At 56.6% G+C, this 19,352-nt stretch overlaps 3 protein-coding genes across 7 annotated transcripts in view; 1 reads left to right on the top strand and 2 right to left on the bottom strand.

The window, feature by feature from the left end:
• WIZ (WIZ zinc finger) overlaps window positions 1-4,847 on the bottom strand; it is a 26,037-nt gene extending 21,190 nt beyond the window's left edge. For 4 of the 5 annotated variants that reach the window (XM_038567009.1, XM_038567011.1, XM_038567010.1 and 1 more), the window contains exons 1-2: window positions 4,693-4,847; window positions 3,030-3,293 (exon numbers count right to left, since the gene is read on the bottom strand). In XM_038567009.1, the coding sequence (XP_038422937.1) occupies window positions 3,030-3,234 (205 nt within the window). In that variant the 5' untranslated portion in view covers window positions 3,235-3,293; window positions 4,693-4,847. The remainder of the gene's footprint in view (window positions 1-3,029; window positions 3,294-4,692) is intronic. The other variant, XM_038567013.1, reaches the window with a different exon arrangement.
• A 1,570-nt stretch (window positions 4,848-6,417) lies between these two features.
• On the bottom strand, window positions 6,418-17,109 carry RASAL3 (RAS protein activator like 3). Its single transcript, XM_038567005.1, has 18 exons — window positions 16,999-17,109; window positions 16,535-16,869; window positions 14,372-14,502; window positions 14,163-14,241; window positions 13,994-14,055; window positions 13,562-13,632; window positions 12,895-13,012; window positions 12,709-12,807; window positions 11,717-12,256; window positions 11,202-11,346; window positions 10,801-10,945; window positions 9,720-9,956; window positions 9,425-9,626; window positions 9,201-9,319; window positions 7,996-8,386; window positions 7,553-7,710; window positions 6,953-7,016; window positions 6,418-6,848 (listed from the first exon to the last, which is right to left on the bottom strand). Exons 2-18 carry the CDS (start codon window positions 16,854-16,856, stop codon window positions 6,705-6,707), a joined length of 3,027 nt encoding a protein of 1,008 aa, XP_038422933.1. The 5' UTR covers window positions 16,857-16,869; window positions 16,999-17,109; the 3' UTR covers window positions 6,418-6,704.
• Window positions 7,236-19,352, top strand: part of CYP4F22 (cytochrome P450 family 4 subfamily F member 22) — a 69,060-nt gene continuing 56,943 nt past the window's right edge. Inside the window, exon 1 of the mRNA XM_038567007.1 lies at window positions 7,236-7,343. The gene's annotated coding sequence lies outside the window, so the exon portion shown is untranslated. The remainder of the gene's footprint in view (window positions 7,344-19,352) is intronic.

Here is a 19,352-nt window from a genome sequence, read left to right as displayed (position 1 = left end):
AAGCAGGCCAAGCAAGGCCCCGTGTCTAAGACACCTGGGGGCTGGGGGGCTTGCCCAGAGGCCTCCATAGCTGGCAGGGATCCAGAAGTCCCTGCAGGTCAGACGAGGTGCCTGGATGCAGCCCTTGGTAGTGGCCACGCCAAAGGGCCCTCATGGACTCCTGCTATCTGCGGGTCCCCGAGAGGGTTTGAAAATGAGAGAGGAAAAATGATAAGGGTATCCGCAAGCAGCTTCAACCCCAAGCCAGGCAGCTTGGCATCATGGCCAAGAATATAGACTTTAGAGGTAGACAGATCCAAGTTCAAGGCCCAGTGGTGACCGAAGGGCACGCCTTTCCCACCTGTTTCCTCCTCTGTATAAAGGAAACAGCTACCACCCATCTCGCAGGGCCAGCGACGAATGCCAAGGAGATCACACAGTACATGCTCCATCCAGAGAGGCGGCGGTGGGGGGAAGGAAGGGCTGTAAGGGTGCCTGGGACAGGGGTCAGGGCTGGCTCGGAGTCATCCCAGGTTGCAAGCTGAAGGCTGGACCAAGAGCCTCAGGTCTGCTCACTCCATGCTCTGGTTTCCTCCCCAGCCTGGGGCCCCACGTGAGGGCAGAAATACTGTGTCGTTCATCCTCTGGCCCCCTGGTCTCAAGGCCAGGCATGCACCAGACTCTATCCATCCGTGTGGACGCTCTCAACCCCCCAAGCCTTGGCTGTACCCAGGAGGCCAAAGAGAGGCCAAATATCAGGCGGGGGCTGCAAGGAGGCAGTGGGGACTCCAAGCCAATAGCCATAACATAGGCCAGAGAAGGCAGTGGAAGTATCCATGTCCAGGTGGAGAAGTTTGCAAGTAGCTGCTCCAGGGGTACCCCCTGGTGGTCCCTGAGGGCAGGGTCGGGGTGAGGGAGGGCCCAGGCTTCAGGGTGGAACAGCAGTCCCAGAGGCTGTTCCTATTTATAGGCATCACAAGACTCCTAGGGCAGGTGCCTGAGCCAGGAAGGGGGGGTCAAGCAGGCTGAGAGGGCAGCGGGGGAGGCGCTGTGTCCCAAGCCTAGGCCCTCCTCTAACCTCCAGGCTGTGACCCCGCCCAAGTCAAGCCACCCCTGTCCCATACCCCCAGTTGCTCAAGGACATCGTTAAGGGTGGGCTTGGGCCCCTTTGGCAGCCACATTCCCTTCCTCCCCAGGCACATGCATTGGAGCCTGACTGAGGGAGGAAGGAAGCACCTACCTACCCACCTGCTCACCATCCCCCTCTCATGCCAGACCTGGGGCTTCTGCCTGGCAGAGAAGTGACAGATTCCTCAGAACCAGACCCAGAGAGGACTCTGGGACCCTAGATCCTGCTTCCCCGGGACTGTCACAAAATCAAGGTCTCAGGTCTGCCCTGGCCAGCCATGTGACCTGAGACCTGAACATGGTCCTGCCAATCTCTGGGCCCTGGTTACTAATGATTTGGAGGAGGGGCTTGCTAAGGTTCCCTGAGCACTGATACTCTCACCCTCAGCGGCCTCACCCTGTCATCCCCCCTGTGTAACACCTTCGGGTGCCACCCATCACCTTCATGCCATAGCTTATGTGGAATCTGATGCCTAGACTTCCTTTGCTCTCTGTCTGACTCACTGTTCCTCATCCAGGACCCCAGGATGGCCTCCAGGCTGGGCCTAGCTGGGCTTCACCCACTGCAGCCCCAGCGACTGTGTCCTAACACCCGGTGACTAGTTTGTCTACCCAGCACCTGATGGTGAGGATGGAGCGTGTGCGTGGTCCCAAGAAGGTGCTCTGTAAATATCCAAACATCGCGCATATTGCTAATGGTGACTTGGGGCAGGTCAAGGATGTCTTGACACAGGGTGGTGGTTAAAGATGAGGGCTGTCAAGCCAGGTTACTGCCAGCTGTGGGACCATGGGCTCCTTAGGGCTTGGGGTTTCCCATCTCTAGCATGGGATGATTGTAACTGAGGCTACCCCACAGGAATCTTTTAAGAATGACATGAGATGATCACGTAAAGGGCTTGGCATGTAGGAAAATCCTGATGAGGTACATGAAGTTTCCTGGAAACCAAGGCCTATAGGGCAGGCCAAGCAGATGAAGGGAGACATCTGGTACATCAGCCTGCACTGCCCCCAGCACTCTGCTCTTCCTGCCTGGTCCTTGAACACACCAGGCTCCTCCTCACCGCAGGACCTTTGCACCTGCTGTTCCCACCACCTGGCTTGTCTTTCCCTCCATTCATTCAATGCTCCATTCAAATTCCACCCACTCAAGGAGGTTTCCCAGGTCCTCCGGGCATGATCCCGGCCCTCTGTTTATTACCTTCACAGCATCTGTCACTACCTGCCCTTACGTTATTTATATAGTTGCTTGTTGTCTATCTCTCCTACTACAATGTCAGGCCTCTGTGGGAAGGGAGTTTTGCTTCTTTTGTTTATGGCTGTATCCCCAGCACCTAGAACATAGCCTGACACATAATAGTTGCTGAGTATTTAATGAATGAATAACAAATCGTGAGGTGGGGACACAGTGAAATCCCCTTTTGCTGGGTAAACCGAGGCACAAAGGGGTTAGCTGGTGTCCCTAATTACCCAGTCTCTCCCCAGCCACTAGAGGGCCCAAGCTGTTTTGGTCCATGGCTCAGGAGCAGGACTCACCAAGACAGTGCAGCAAGAGGGAGCTGGGATATACATGGAATGGGGTATGCCTGGGGAGCAAATGGGCTCTCAGGGCAGGATGCTGGTCCACTAATTGGACCCCAATTAGTGTGCTCAGAGGAGGGAATCAGGCAGATCTGAGGTCAAGTCCCAGCTCCTTGCTACCCACCGGGTTGGGGGGGGGGGCATTCATCAGGTCATTGGCTCCCAGGGCCTCTATTTTCACAACTGTTAAATGGGAAAATAATCAGAGTACAAAGAGAAGGCTCTGGACCCAAACAGAATTAGGATCCCATCTCAACTCCTGATGAGGTGGGTGACTTAGCCCTCTCTGAACCTCAGGGACCAGGCTGGATGCTCCCCCAGAGCCACAGGGCCCATCCTCTTACCAGAAATGCCACCTCTGCCATCCAGAATGTCTCGGGGTCCCTCCTTGGTGACAGGCAGGTAATGAGTGGACCGGAAGATGCCACCTTCCCCTTCAGCAGCCTCGGCCCCACCTTCGATGTCTTCCCTTGGTGCTGGGCCAGGCAGTCTCTCAGGACCACGAGGGCGATCTGGGGCGGCCAGGCCGCCTGCCAGGGGCCCATCCATGGATGCTCTCTGCCTGGCTCCACTCAGCTCCGGGGCTGGCTCAGCAAGGCATTGTAGGCCTGAGGGCAGAGAGACAGGTGCTTAGGGGAGGTGGGAAAGGGATGCTGCCTCAGTTTCTCCTTCCTTGAAGCCCCAGTCTTCACCCTTGCTGCTCAGTGCCTCAGTTTACCTCCCAGCCCAGGAGAGCTAAGTAAATGGTGCTGAGGCCCTATCTACAGCATAGTATCCCAGTTGGCCTGTAGCCTCAGTATGCCTCAGTCTCCCCGCTGGTACCTCCTCTTTGCACAGCTCCTGCACTGTACTGCCTCAGTTTACCCTATTTTTACACATGCAAACTCATCCACCTTGTTTTCTTCCAGTATTAATCCTATCACTTCTCCCAGGCGCCTCCCTTCATTCACACACTGCTGCACTTTTCCCAATTGTGCCCTCGCTTCCATGCACATGCATCTCCTATGCCCATGCCCCGGCATGAATCCCAGTCACTTCTGCACACTGATCCTACACACTATCTCAAGTGCCCCCATCATTACCTCTGCACTTTTCCCACACTCCAGCCCCCATCCCCTCAGGACCTTAGGGTTCACCAGCATTAACCCTTTCACCCTCACACGCAGCCTCAAGTGACCCCAGCATTAACCCCTTCTCTTCTCCCCAACATCACCCCTCAGCCTGGGCTCTTCCATCCCACCCTCCCAAGATTTCTCTAGTCTGCGGACAAAAACGACGGATAGGGCTCCTGGTCCAGAAATGAGGACCCTGGGGAGGCCATGTGTGTGTGTGTGTGTGGGGGGGGTGGGTGCTGTCCTCTCCACCTATAAATACCTTCAAGGTAACGGCGGAAAGTGAAGGGCAGGAATGAGGCGCCCTCCCCAGGGAGATGGTGGGGAGGCCGGGCCCAGGCAACCGGGGCGGGGCCCGGGCTCCAGGCCTGGCTGCAGGCGCTGCCCTCGGGGGCCTGGGGGCTCCCAAGGGGCTAGTCCGTGGCCTGGCAGTCGTGGCGGGGGTCCCTGCCCAGGCCCAGAGGAAGCACCTGCGGGTGCCCACCGGGTGGGCACTGCCCGCGGGGAACAGGCGGGACCGCAACTTCGGAGAGCACTTTGGCAGCGTGGGAAGGGGCCTCCCGCCTGGACGCCCCCCGGGGGTCGCAGGGGTAGGGGCGGCGCCGTGCCAGCGCACCCCTCGTTGGGCCAGGGTCCGGGAGACGCTCCCTCCGCCCGTGCACTTCGGGGCAGGAGACCCCGTGGGACGCGCCGAGGTGGGGGGACACCTGCCCCAAGACCCCCGCTCCTCCCCCCCCCCAGAACGGCCCCGCCCCCGCCCAGGCCCCGCCCCTGCCGGCCCCGCCCCCGCCCCCCGCCCCGGGGGGTCCCGCCTGGCCCGGCCCGGCCCCGGCCTCCCCCTCCCCGTGCCGGCTCCGCCCCGCCCGCGGGCTCCCCAGGCCGGGCCGGGCCTCACCGGGGAGGCGGTGCCGCCGGCCAGGCGCCGGGGTTCGAAGCTCTCCTCTTCGGTGCGGCCGTCGCTGCCGCTACCGCCGCTGCTGCTCCCGGTGCCGGTGCCGCGGCCTCCGCAGCCGCCGCCGCCTCCACCGCTCGGGGGACATTGTCCCTTTAAATCGCTCCCCCCGCCGCCCCGCCCCCCCGGCGCGCCGCCGTGACCTCAGCGCGACAGCCCCGCCGCGCCGCCATGATGGGGAGGTCCAGGCCCCCCACCCCACCCCCCCCCCCCGCGCCGCCCGGGGGGGGGGGTCGGTCAGCGGGCGCGCCGCCATGTTGGGAGTGGCCAGGCAGGTCACCCTTAAAGGGGCCGCGCGGCCTGAGAGTCCAGGGAGGGTCTGTTTCCATGACAACACACTTGTCCCCCTGCCCCCAATAGCTCCTCATCACCCTACTGGTTCTTCCAATGCTAGGCCTACTAATAGCACCATAAGAGTGAGGAGGAGGCAGAGAAGTTCCCCCATGGGTCATTTATAGGTCATTGAAAACTCCATCCAGCCAATCCGTATCCTTCAGTCCCTTGCCCCCAGTCAGCTACCTTCCAACCACAAGTCTTCTCTCTCCTCTCCCATTATCCAAACTGGACTTCAGCACCTCCGTGTCCCTAGAACTGCTGTAGGTGCCCATGCTAAGCGCCCCTTTCTCCATCCAACCCCAAGGATCCCAGCCTCCAAAACTACCCCATCATGAATACATAACAGATCTGCTTTCTTCCATCCACCACCCATTCGCATGTCCAACCACCCATTCATCTCTCCACCCATTCATCCAGTCAACCACTCATCTATCTATTCAGCCAATTAACCAACTATCCACCATCCATCCAAACACTCAAACCTCCCATCCACCTCCTTTCTACACACTCACCCATCCACCACTCAACCAACGTCTGGTCCTGTCAGCGTTAGCCACTCACCCAAATTCCCATTCACCCATCTGAACACCCACTCAACCCATCCACCCACCACCCAAGTAAATACATATCCAAACAAGCAAGCAAGCATCCACCCATCGCTACACACATCCTTTCACCCAGCCACGCAGACATCCATCCTTTAGTTGCACATTTACTTGTCTCCACTAGGGTGTAATTTCCATGAGGACAGGAGTCCCGTCTGCCTAGTTCATTATTGTTTCCCCACTGCCTAGCTCAAGAGTCTTAGGAGGCCCCAACAAATATTCATACGATGTATATAACCAGTTACTCAATTAGCTCAAATATTTATTTCCTACTGATATCCAGGCCTTTTCTAGGCAGACATAACTGACCCAGCTAACTGCCTACTTACTCACCTACCAGGGCAGATATCCACCAAATGCTAATCTATTTTTCTGCCTATTGTCCCATTCACCTTACCCCTCACCCATGTTTCAAATGCCCAGTCATTTACCCAACCAACAGCCATAGAGCTCAACTGTCTCCATACCTACTCACCCTTTCCTTTATCTGCCTCCCAGACCCATGCTCTTCCAGCTATGAGGGAGTTGGTGTGGGATTTGGGGGCCTAGGAAGATGCTCTCATCTGAGACCTGGGCTTCATTCAGAAGCAGGTGCCGCCCCTAACAATGACAAATACCTTTTATTGAACACCTTAAACAATGGGTCTTCTGTGTAAGAAACTTTAGATCCATTTTACAGATGAGGAAATTGAGGCTCTAAGAGAGTAAAGGTCTAAGGTCACACAGCTGGTGAAAATCTCCTTATATTGTCCCTTCCATGAGACCTCTAATTAGGAGATAATTTGGGAGACTTGAATGGTGGGAGAGGGGTGCTTTCTGTTCGGCAACACTTGGGGGCAAAAAAAAAAAAATCCATCCATTTTACTGAAATCAGAATTTTACTGGGTAACCTCACAGTGCCAGACTGGTTGACATATGGCTCCACTTTCCACTCTAGGCCACTGTAGGGCTGAGGCAGGGGTTGTACAGGCCTTTTAAGACAGCTCCCAGACCACGTGGAACAGCGTGGGCAGCTCAAGTGGTATCTCCGTTGATGCAGGGTGGTTTGAGGGGTAGGGGCTGGCTCCGGGATCCCGACGTTCTGGGAAGAAGCTGCAGGTTCTGGACCACATTCCTCAACTGGGCCTGAGTATTCTCCATCTCAGCCAGGCGGCGCTCCTGGAGAGGCAGTGGCTGTGGGCTCGGAGGCAGGGGAGGGTTGCACCCCAACCCTGGTTCCCTCCCCGCCTAGATCTTCCCCAGGGCTAGGGCAGGGGTCTCACCAGACTTCGCAGACGGTGATCCTCACTGCTTGGAGGGCCACGCTCTTGATCCAGCTGAGGGGTCCTGTGGGGATCAGGGGCAAGAGGGGAGGGTCAAAGACTGAGAAACTCCCCTCCAGAAACTCCCCTCCCTGGTTGGACAGCCAGGAATTTTGGGGGCGGGGCTTGTCTGGAGGCGGGGTTTGCCACGCTAGGGGGCGGGGCCTATATAAACTTGTAGCCGGGCTGAATCAGAGCCTTGAATGGCTGGGATGAAAGGACCAACCAACTCTTGGGGGCGGGGCTTGGCGAGTCGAGGGTGAGGTGGTGACAAAGATGAAGGTGTGCCCAGACTGAGAGACCCGGGACCAACCTGTTTGGGAGGGACTGATTGAGGAGTCGGGCGTGGAAGGTAGGACTCGCCAGCCACCTGGGGTGGGCGGAGCTGACCAAGAGGCCGGGCGAGACAGGTGTGTCGGGGCGGGGCTGGAAGGGGGCGTGGCTTGCCAGGAGTGCTTGGCTGTGATTGAGAGGCAGGGCCCGAATGGAAGTGGAGCCTGGGCAGATCTGATTACAGCCGGCTCACCCGGGGGCAGAGCTAATGGAGGGGGCGGGGCTCACCCTTCTCGGAGCCTGGCGTCCAGGTCTTGAAGCTGGCGCTGAAGCTGCTCCTGCTTCTCCGTCAAGGCCTGGATGTGGGTGCTTAGCGACTCCACGAGGCCGGACAGAGCCTTCTGTTCCTCGCGCAGAGCGGCCACCTCACACTGTAGTTCTGCCAACTGTGGGGAGGGAGCAGCTATCACCTGACCCGTCGTCCCGCCCCATCTCCTCCCCGAAAAACCCTGACCTCCTTGTCCCCTGCTCTCTGCCTTCTCACTGCCCTGCCGGGTAAGGAAACCTCGCTCCCGTTTTACAGAGGAGCAAACTGAGGCTCAGAGAGGGTTGCACCAGGCCCGAGGTCACACAGCGCAGACAGCTTGCTATTTGAACCCAGACCTGCCTGGTTTTTCTGTCTTCCCAGTCCCGTCATTCCTCTCCGTGCGCAGACCTGAGCTGGACCTCACCTTGCCCACAGGTCGGTGCGTGCCCGTCGCCTGGTCTCTGTCCCGCGGCTGGTCCAGCTGGCGCTGCCAGGGCACCGACGGCTTCCGAGGCAACGATGCTGAGGCCCCGGTCCAGGGCCGGCCGCGGGGAGCGGGCCCCGTGCGTAGCGAGCTTTTGGGTCGTGGCCGGGGTCCTGCAGAGGGGCGGCGACGAGCGGGGCGGCCAGCCGGGACGCTCTGCGTGCGCTGCACTGGCCGGGGCAGCCGCGGGGGACGCTCTTCTTCTGGCTGCTGTCGCGCCCAACTCCCTGCGCCGTGAACGCTGCGTAGAGACTGGCTCTTGGAAATGAGAGGGGTGTGCTTGGGGAGATCCCGGGGAGCCAGGAAGCCTGGCTTCTCCCCTGCAGAGAAGCTGGGGGTGGAATGGGAGAGCTCAGATCCTTGACTGGCCTCTGAGCTGACCCCTGGCCAGAAATGACTCCACTTCTAATATCTTACTTCTGTGTGACCTTGTCACTAATGGAATCAGTTTGATCTCTGACCCTCTTCTGGATTTCTGACAATACTGTCCTCTCTATGACCATCTCTATAACCTCTAATTCCAATCTGACCCGGGCTTGACCTCTGCTCACAGGGATACCATCTTCCTTCCCTGTCTGACCCCCCTTTTGTACCTGACCTCTGACCTTAAGCTGACCCTGTCTCTGCCTCCTCACAGACCATGGTCCCTGATCTCTGACCGAATGACTTTACCTATAACTGTTGACCCCATTTGGCCCTGGGCCTGACCTCTGCTTACCATATGCACCTACTCCTGACCCTTGATGGTGCATCTTAATATCTGACCCTGATCTGACCCCATCTACAACCTTTCACTGAAACCTGACCCTCATCACTGACCACAATGTCACTTTCTCTGTGTGATCCCACATGTGACCTCTCCCTGACCTCTGCAATGACCAATCCCCACCTTGGACTTCAATCTGACCCAGTACCTGGCTTCTGACTATAACGTGAACCTCTCTCTGATCCCTTGGATGACCCCATCTCCAGCCTCTGATCTTTATGCAACACTGTTTCTGACAGTGAATCCCAACCTGACCCTGTTCTTGACCTCTGTCATGATCGTGTCTTCACCTCTGGCCCGTCTCACCCTGTGCTTGCCTTTGGTCCTGCTTATGCTCTCACCCATCAGAAGTGGGCCACACTTGAGGCAGGTAGGTTACCTGGAGTGAACCTGGGCTCGGGGTGGTGGGAGACGCATCGGCACAGTCACAGGTACAGGCCGGCCCTCCTCAATGGCTCGCAGGATGGTGGGCAGTGGTTCCAGGCTGTCACAGGTTGCCTGACGATGTATGCAGGGACAATGGTAAGCAAGCTCTCAGGACCATAGGCTCCCTGCCCTCTTGCCTCCCTACCCCAAACCCTGGGCTCTGGGCTCCCACCATACCTGGTCAAGTTCAGCAAAGATGGTACAGAGCTGGGCATGCAGGACCGCCAGCTGGAGGGCTAAGTCACTGCTGCCCTGGTAGCCACTGGGTGCTGCATCCACATCCACCATGGCCACTTGGTCCAGGAAGTGTTGCATGGCTGGTCCGTGATCCTCCAGAAAGCTATTCATGAAGCCCATGTAGGCCTCCTTCTCACCAAACCTGGGCAGAGGTCGGACTGGGTTGGTCAGACCAGGCATCTGTAACCTCACTGCCCAGGCATGCCCCCCACCCCCACTTCCTCCCAGCACCTACGGGGCACTGTTGGCGAGGTTCTGGATGACCTTGGCAATCAGCGTGAGGGCGCGGGCTGGGCTAGGTGCAGGGTGCTCTGATGCCAGACCAAAGAGGCTGGGTGCCAGGATGGCAGGACACAGGAGCCTCAGGAAGAGGGAGGCACATACCAGTCGGGGGCCCAGTGCCTCAGAGCCACGTGCCTTACATGCTTCTCGCCAGCCTGAGAACACAGTGCCCAGCTCTGCTGGAAACCAGCTGGGGCAGAAGAGGCAATGGTCAAAGGAGAGGGTATGGATATAGAGGTCATATTCATGTCAAAGTTTTAAGGTCAGAAGTCAGGAGTCACCTGCACTATGGGTTCCAGGATTAGAGACATTGAGGATAATAATGCTTGGGGTCAGGATTTATGCTATAGTTATTCTGGACTCAGTAATCTTGGAGGGGGGTAGATACAAGGTCACAAGGGGATACAGTCCATGAGCCTGGGATATAGCTATAAGGGATCATGAGATTGGCATGCCAGATAACACAGTATTAAGTGGGATAGGCTTGAGGTTACAGGGTCACGTAGGTTCAGAAATCATGGTGTTGATATCCCAAGTGACATGGGACTGGATATATAGGTTAACCTAGGGTGGGAGTTTAAGGAATTGGAATCCCAGGTTTCTTGTGATCAGTTGCATGATATTTGGGGTATGGGGTCATTTAAGGTCAAGGGTCATGGAATTGGGGGGTTTAGCATCACCTGGAATCAGAGGTCCTATGTTAACTGAGGTCAGGTGGCAAGGAATTAGGGTATGGGGTCACCTATAGTTAGAGGACAAGGAATTGAGTCCTAGGTTGCTTGGGGTCAGTAACCCCAAGCTGACATGACATTGGGAATGGGTTACCAGATTTAGGGAACAACTTCAGTTAAACTTCAATTTCATGTAAAAATGAGTAATTTTTTAGTATAAGTATGTCCCAAATTTTGCATGCATCCCATTTAACTGGGCATCCTTTATTTTATCTGGCAACTCCAACTGGGGTTCAGGGTAATTAGCACAGTGGCTGAGAAGTAGGGCTAGCTAGGCTCAGGTGCTGGGGCCCTGATTCTCACTTGTAGGAGTGGATGATGTTTTGGAAGACTTCTTCACAACTGTTTCTCAGTCTGGCCTGGTGCTGTGGCAGCTCTGGGGCCGGGCACTTGCTGGGGTCCACCTCACAGTCCTCAGTGGAAGCGCAGAGACGCAGCACGACCTGCCCTGCAGTTCAGCACAGCCAAACAAGGGGCCAGGGGCCAGTGACCACTGGAACCCACTGCACTCAGCCTCCAACTCTGTCTCCAGTTTTCTCTGGAGATACCTAACATCTCTGGGGGACCCCCAGTTGCTTCCAGGATTCCAGCACCCTCTAAGGCACTACCCATTCCCGGCATCCAGGTTACCTAGGAGCTCCCAGGTCCCCCGTGGGGTTTCCTAGCCCGCCCAGATGGCTTCGGACATCCACCCTCTGGCTCACCCAGAGTCTTTTGGAGGTAATCTTGTGCCACCAGCTTCATGTACTCATCGATGGCCTTGGTGGCTAACGTATTTTCCCGGAATAGCAGCGCCTCACGGCCTCCACTGCGTGCCAGCTCTGCGGTGCCCAGGTCTGTCACCAGTGCCTGGGTATATTGGAGTTCACGTTGCGCGGGGAGCGGACTGAACCCGGGCATACAAGCCCTTGGCCTATCACTCACACCTGGGACACAGGCCCCGCCCCCTCATACCTGCTGCTCAGGCCCAGTCCTCACTGCTAAGGCTCACGAGGTTGGAACCTCCAGCCCTCGCTGCAGAAATTAAATCTTTCGGCTCGGAGGCTCAGTTCAGGCCCCGCCCCTCGTAGCTGAGGCGCAGGCCCCGCCCCTTGTGGTGCCCCGCCCCTCCTCCTTGCCACCGGGGTCCCCAGCCACCAGTACCCTCCCACCCTGCTCCCCGGAGCGCGAGATCAGCCAGCCTCTGGTCACTCGGGTCCGCCCCGTCGCAGCGCCGCACCTGCGCCCGGCCGGTGGCCTGCAGCACTCGCACCATGGCAGCCGCCAGCTCCTCCTTGGCCTGGGCGGACAGCGCGGGCTCCAGCGCCCCGCAGAGGCGCGCGTAGTGGAAGGTGAGGAACTCCGCCAGCTCCTTGTAGCGCTCGGACGGCAGCACGCGCAGGCGCCGCGCCCGGATCCGCGCTCGCAGCGCCGCGCCTGCTGGCGCCCCGAGCAGCGGGAACCAGCGCTCCAGGCCCGCGGCGGGCGCGCGGGGGACGCCCAGCTCTTCCAGTGTCAGCGCCACGCGGCCTAGCGCCGCTCCTCCCGGGCCGACTCCGTGCAGCCGTAACGACAGGCGACGCGCCGGCGGCAGCGCCTCGAAGTGGAAGCGCTCGGCCCAGAAGAGCTGGCTCGGGCCAGCCCGTGGCGCTGTGCGCGCCAGCAGCGCGCCGTCCAGCCACAGCTCGGTGCGCACGCCTGCGGTCGCCGCCGCTCGGGGCAGCCCCTTTGCCTCGTGCACCCACACGCTCAACCACGTCTCTTCCCGCTCCACGTTGTCCTGCAGACCGGAGTGGGGTAGGGGGGGAGGCGTCGGTGCTCGACGTGGGACACCATGCCCCCAGGGAGATCGCTGGGCCCTTGGGGGAAGACAAGGGCCACGGCGGTCTCAAGGTGGTTCTGTGAAAGCCCTCCAGCGTTACTGGGTCCCGGCGAAGAGATCCGAGCTCAAGGGGTGGAAGAGCAGCCGCGGGGTGGGGACTTGGCGTTTGCCGGGTAGGCGGAGCTTTGGGTGCTACTAGGTCCCGGATTGAATTGAAGGGATGGGGTTGTGTGTGCCAGGGGCTGGTAATAGGCGGGATCTGGGGAGGGTCTCCGAGTGGTTGCAAAGTGTTAGCGGGCAGGTGTGTCTAAGAGGCAGGGTTAGGGCGCGGGCGGGGGCTTGGGTTGCTGGGGAGGGTTGGGGAGGGGGAGGGCAGGGCCTCCACGTCCAACTTCACTGCTGGTACTGACCTGGCTGGGCTGGAAGTGGCGGCGAAGGTCCTCGATCCAGCGGTCTCTCTCAGCCGCCGAGCGACAAGAGAAGCAGCGGCTCCCGCCTGCCCACGTTACCTGTTGGGGATGCGGATTCAGGGGTGTGGTTGAGGCCAAGAGTAGAACCCAAGGGTCGGGGTAAGGTGGAGAGTTGTCTGCATTTACCTGGAAGCAGTGAGGCTCCTCCAGGAGGCTGGGGTGCAGGGGCCAGATCCGCACATCCCGCTCAGCACCCAGGTCCAGCTCGGAGAGTGTGGCCAGCGATTCCCGAGAGCCCAGAGCACTGAGGGATCCGGGGAAGGGGCGATTGAACAAGTGGTCATCCTTCCCTCCTCCCCACCAACCCACCCCCTATCGCCTGAAGGGTGGAGAGAGGTCAGGATGAACTTGAACCTAAACTGGACTTGAACTCTTCGTTTTTAGGATAAAAACTCAACTCCTCATGGTAACCTGTGTCACCTTATATAGTACAGCCCTTGTCGCCTTTTGGCCACATTTCCCTGCACTTAATCCCTTTCTCTGAGTTCCAGTCATCCTGGCCTTGTTTTTGTCACTTCATCTGGCCTTTTGGCCTTTGTGGTCCCTGTGTCCTGCCTGGAATGCGTTTCCTGCCCCTCCTGGGCTGGAGAACTTCCATCCATCCTTCAGATCTCAGCTCAGTGGTCCCTTCCCTGACACTCCCAGGCCAGGGTCTTTCAGTAACTCCAGCATCGCTCAACATGGACACAGAGGGGCCAATGGGAGGTATTTGGTGAAGGTAGGAATGGTAGGCAGGTGGAAGTGGTGGGGGAATGTGTAATCCCAGCCCCTTGGGCCCCTCAGAGACTCTTACCCATCCCGAGAGGCACTGGCTCCCATCTCCGACCTGGCCTTTTTCTTCTCTTTCAGCCGCTTGAGCAATCCCTGCGGGAAGGGGGCTATCAGCTGGCTAGAATCCTATTCTCCCTCCTCAGCTTCTTTCCGCCCCAAGGTGTCCTGGTTGGCCTGTCGGTTTGGGGGGACCACAATACTAATGCTGTAGTAATAAAGGCAACCTATAGCTCCCTTATCTAAAGCATCCATCCTATGCTTTTCTGCATTCTCTGTTGATGTCTCATAAACAGCCCCGAGGGGGGTTTCTCTCATTAGTTCCATTTGACTGCCAGAGACCGTGAGGGCCAAAAAAGTGAGCTGCCCAAGACCACCAAGTAAGAGTCCCCGTTCATTTCTGAGCGTCTGGGAGTCTTTGCTCTCCCCTCCACCTCCCACTGGGTGGATGCCTTACCCGAACGTTGTGGACCTGGTTGGGGCCAGCAGCATCGGGCTCAGTCTTCCCAGGGATCCGATCTGTAGGTGGTCAGGGGTGGGAAGGTGAGGGGATGGGATTGTCTTGGATTCTGCTCCACCTTGACATCCTCCCAAATGCCCCAGCCCTCCACACCTCTGACACTTACCTGGATCCCTGAGGTTCCCCATGGCTACCTGGATGCTGCCCTCAGAGCTAGCACTCCCCGCCCGGGACCGGCGAGGACCCTGTTGTCCATAAGAGTGGGAAGTCATAAAGAGGAGGCAGGCCCCTTTCCATTATCCTCTCCTCCCCCCACTCATCTATCTCCTTCTCACCCTCTTCTTCCCTCCCTCTTGCCCCTGTGACCCTTCTCACCTCCTCCTCACCCCCAAGCAGCACCAGCTTCCCATCGAGAAGGGTGAAGGCCCCAATGTTCCAGATGGGTACGTCAGGCGTGGGGGCCTCAGGGATCTGTGGGGCAGGGGTCTCTGGCTCCGGCTCAGGCTCTGAGTAGAGGAGTTGGTACCAGGGATCTGGGAGTCCTTTCCTCTCCCTCAGAGGACCCTCTCCATTTGCAGAGGTTCATCAGGTGTTCCCTCCCAGGTGTCTCCTCTCTTCCCAACCCCAGCCCACCCAGCAGCCTTGCCAGGCTGTTGTTGGACAAGTTTCCACCCCTCTCTGGCCCTTATCCCCACAGGCCATGGGGAGTAGACACGTGTGCCCTATATGGTGTTTACTGCTCCTGGTGCCTTCTCTCATTTAATCCTCCAAAAGCCGTTCAAGGGCTTTTATAATCCCCATTTTGCCAAGGAGGAAACTGAAAACCACAGAGGTTGAGTGGCGTGCCCAGGGTCGCACAGCTTGTGAAGTGGTTGAGCTGGGCTTCAAACACAAGCATTCTTCTCTTAACCAAGACAGTAGGTAGGTCCAAGAGGTTAAACAACAAGACAGCATCCTTGGTTCCTTACATAAATAACTAATCTAAGGTGGAAAGCATTCAACGTTTAAGAGAGGAATAGAAAGGGGATCCCTGGGTGGCTCAGCGGTTTGGCGCCTGCCTTTGGCCCAGGGCGCGATCCTGGAGTCCTGGGATCGAGTCCCACGTCGGGCTCCCTCCGTGGAGCCTGCTTCTCCTTCTGCCTGTGTCTCTGCCTCTGTCTGCCTGTCTCTCTCTCTCTATGTCTATCATGAATAAATAATAAATAAAAATCTTAAAAAAAAAAGAGAGGAATAGAAAAAAGATCAGAGTAGGGGGAGGTGGTGGTGCAGTGGGACAGGGAAAGCCTCCAGAGATGGTAGGCTTGAAGAGCAGGTTGGATTTTGACAGAGCTGGAGGAGACAAGGGCAGGAACAGCTTGGTTGCAAAGGCTTGGAGATGACAAGGCCCAGGAAAGGTAGGAAGGGCCCAGAGGGCTCAGAGGCTAGAGGGGGAAGATCCAGGTTGAGAGTGGTTCAGAATCTTGGATGCCAGTTAGAGAACTGGAGGTTTTATCCTGGGGGGTAATGGGGAGCCATGGGAAGTGTTTGAGCAGCAGGGGGGGTGGGTGGGGGGGAGCAGTCCTGCTTGTTGGAGAACTCTCTCTCCATACTATGTTTTGAGCAATACCGGATACCCTGGAGGGGGTTGAAGGGAATGCCTCTGCAAAATGGGAATATGAACAGTGAGAAATGAGCTTCCAGGAATAGACAGGAATCGATGGGCTGAATCAACCCTTCCAGGTTACCTGTCCATCCTATTGTTTTCCCATCAGGGGAATAAATAACTTGTTAACAGATCATTTAAAACATGTTGGGCCCTGGGCTAGTGCTACATTCCTGAACTCCAGTCTTTGTGGCATCCCTTTCTCCTCTAGATCTCTCTGTGGAACAGCCCCATCTGTCATTTTGGTTTGCTTGTTTACTGTCTGTCATGCCCACTACACTGTGAGTGAACTATGTGGGGTAGGCAGTTTCACCTGTTTTGTTCACTGCTGTGTCCTTAGTGCCTACGTCAAGGCCTGGCATGTAGTAAATGTGCAACAGACCTCTGTTTGGATGAGTGAATGAATGAATAAATGAATGAATGAATGATTGAATATGAGCAAATGAAATAATATATGCTTTAAGGTAGGGATTAGGATCTCCATCAGTTAAATGGAGAAACTGAGGTTCAAAGAGGTGAAGAAACTGAAGATACGGAGGCCAGGGGGCAAGAGAGTAAGAGGTGGCTGAGGTGGATGGCCAAGCCAGAGAGGATGAGCCTGAGCTGCTGGATATGAGGAGAGACCCATTAGGGCCAAGAGCCATTTAGCGTCTGGACAGTGCCACCCTCCGTCTCTTTCCTCTCCCTTCCCCAGGATGGACCCCCAGCCCACAGGTTCCCGGCCACTCCCCCCACCTCTAGTCCCCATGTGAGAGGGAAGAGGGCAGCTGGGCCCCAGCCACTTCCTGTTGGGCTTCTGCACTCCCCACAACTTCCTGTGTCTGTAGAGCTGATGCTCCGGAGGCAGACATACGCCCAGCATCCGGCCTCCCAGCCTGGGTGGGGGAGCCATGTACCTGGGGCTTCTGGCTCTGGCTCTGGCTCCAGCGGCGGGCTCTTATGTTTTCCCCAGAGGGTCTTGGATAGCCGCAGGCGGCTTGTGCGTGACTCCTTGGGGGGCGAAGAGAGGACACGACGGAACAGCGAGCGGGAGGCAGGCTGGCTGCTGACCATGGGCTCCTGGTGGCTTAGCGCCCGCCCCCAGCTTGCAAGTCGGCCCCAGCGGGACCCTCCAGCTACTTTCTCCCCATCGCCCCCCGTGTGCCAGCGGTAGGAGGTTATCGGGGACGAAGCTGCAGGCTGGGTTTGGGAGGCCTTGCAGGGTGATGGTGGTTCCATGGCAGCGGTTCTCCTGGGGGGCAAGAGGGTGACAGTGCTGCCCAGTATGTTCCCGTATGCTGTCCTCATCTTGGCCCCCTCCCCACTCTCAGCTCCTCCCTCCAGGAACCCTCTCCGTGGCCACATGCAGTCCCTCCCTTACCTTGATTTGTAGACCAGCCCCAAAATCAGCAGCGTCTGTACCCTGCCTGGCTTCCTCCCGCTGAACGCAACTCCACGTGACCCTGTCTGTCCCACCCCACCCCACAGCCTGGCTGGGAGGGCACAGTGGCGGCAGGATGAGGGAGGGAGAGGAGGTGACAGAGCAGGACCCACAATCTCTTGCTGATCGGGAGGCAGCGATTCCTCTCTCTGAGCCTCAGATGCCATCTCTGCAAAATGGGTACATAACTGACCAAGTGCTGGTGAGAACACAGAGCACCTGGAGCTCTCCTCCACTGCTGGTCAGAGTGTAGATCAATTCACCGAAGTCGGAAAACTGTCTTGATCTCCTAACATTGACTATACACCTCTCTTCTGGCCTTGCATTTATAGTGCTAGATATACACCCAATAGACATGCCCACTAACACTCTGAAATAGCCCCAAACTGGAGGCAAGTCAAGTGTCCATCTACTCTAGAATGGATCAATTGTGATCTCTTCCACAGTGGGATACCACGCAGCAACAAAACGAGCAAACTGCTGGAGGACTGAACTTGGATGAGTCACAAATGGAGAGTAAATACTGTGTGGTCCCTTTTATATTAAGTCGCAAAGGAGGCAAAACTGGGTGGAACAAGTCAGAATGTTGGTTTCCTTTGTTTGTTTGTTTGTTTGTTTTTTAAAGATTTTATTTTATTTATTCATGAGATACAGAGAGAGAGAGAAAGAGAGAGAGAGAGAGGCAGAGACACAGGCAGAGGGAGCAGCAGGCTTCATGCAGGGAGCCTGACGTGGGACTTGATCCTGGGGTTTCCAGGATCAGGCCCTGGGCTGAGGGCGGCTCTAAACCACTGGGCCACAGGGGCTGCCCTGTCAGTTTCCTTTGGAAGAGGGTAGAGGAGCATGCGGGAAACTTCTGGAAATTGATCTTTTTTTTTTCCTTTTTTTCTAATGGTGGCAAAAGTCACATAACAAATTTAACATGTCCCGTTTCTTGAACTGGGTGGGTGCTGGTTACATGGGTGTGTTCTGTTGTGAAAAAATTTTTAAAGATTTTTATTATTCATGAGAGACACTCAGAGAGAGTAAGACAGAGACATAGGCAGAGAGAGAGGCAGAGAGAGAAGCAAGCTCCACGCAGGGAGCCCGATATGGGACTTGATCCCAGGACTCCAGGATCACGCCCTGAGTGGAAGGCAGGTGCGCTGAGCTACACAGGCATCCCCTGTTGTGGAAATTTATTGGGCTATACAGTTCAGTGCATTTTCCTGTATCTCTGTTGTACTTTTTTTTTTTAAGATTTTATTTATTCATGAGACAGAGAGAGAGGCAGAGGGAGAGCAGGCTCCATGCAGGGAGCTCGATGTAGGACTCGACCCCCAGAACCCCAGGATCACGCCCTGGGCCTAAGGCAGACCCTCAACCGCTGAGCCACCCAGATGTCCCTCTCTGTTGTATCTAAAGTAAGTGTTTACTTATAAAAAAGAGGTGAACAAATGCTGTTCTAAGAAGTGAGTGAGTCAGCATTAGGACTGGTTGAATTCTGGACCAGGGGTGCGTTCTAGTACCAGCTGGTCCTTTTCTCGCTGTGACCTCAGGCAAGTCACTTCCTCTCCGTGAGCCTCGGTTTCCTTATTTGTACAACAAGATGACAACATTAGCTCCAGAAGGCTCATAATAGGAGCCTCTGTTTACTCAATAAATGTTTCCTGAGTGTCTACTATGTACTAGGTGCTGGAGAAGCCACAGGGGACTAAAAAAGCTTGGCTCTTGCCCTCCTCTTGGAACTCAACAGTCCAATGAGGGAAACAGATGATGAACATCAATGCAGGACATTTCTAGCTAGTGAGGACGACTTGGAGGGAAATAGACTGGAGTATAGGCTGAGTAGAAGTGGAAAAATCCAGGAGGGCCTCCCTGGAAAGGTGATACTTATGGCCCAAAGCATACGGAGCTGACCATGGGATGAGCACGCCAAATAGAAGGAACAGTTTGTGCAAAGGCAAAAGTGACCAGAATTCACAGGGTGGAGTGAGTTGGACCACTTTCATGGGCACGTAGCAGTCACCCAGGGCCCCCATGCTTACAAGGGCACCACACTGCGTTTGATTTAATGCTTTGCTGTTGCTGTCTTAAAGTTCTGGCGTTTTGAACAAGGAGCCCTGCATTTTCATTTTGCCCCGTGTCTTACAAATTCTAGAACCTGTCCCAAGGAGTAGAATATTCCGTGAGGGCCAGAAGCCCCTTTCCTGGAGCTGGACATGTTCACACAGATGCACACACCTTAGGTATGCCCACCTCATTCATACTGCACTCAATCCATTCACTGCACAAACACCTAGAGTTTTCTTATG

This window comes from Canis lupus, chromosome 20, assembly GCF_011100685.1.
Source record: "Canis lupus familiaris isolate Mischka breed German Shepherd chromosome 20, alternate assembly UU_Cfam_GSD_1.0, whole genome shotgun sequence".
Lineage (NCBI taxonomy): Eukaryota > Metazoa > Chordata > Mammalia > Carnivora > Canidae > Canis > Canis lupus.
The sequence above is the reverse complement of the archived record's forward strand: the minus strand, read 5'-3'. Positions and strand labels throughout refer to the sequence as shown.

Excerpts from the sequence above, each read along its gene's own strand:
- RASAL3 (XM_038567005.1), bottom strand. The coding sequence starts at position 16,856 with ATGGAACCACCATCACCCTGCAAGGCCTCCCAAACCCAGCCTGCAGCT. Across the intron at positions 13,013-13,561 it reads GCCAGTGCCTCTCGGGATGG|TGCTCTGGGCTCTCGGGAAT; the intron begins GTAAGAGTCTCT and ends CGGATCCCTCAG. Across the intron at positions 8,387-9,200 it reads CGAGCCCAGGTTCACTCCAG|CTTCTCTGCAGGGGAGAAGC; the intron begins GTAACCTACCTG and ends TTCCACCCCCAG.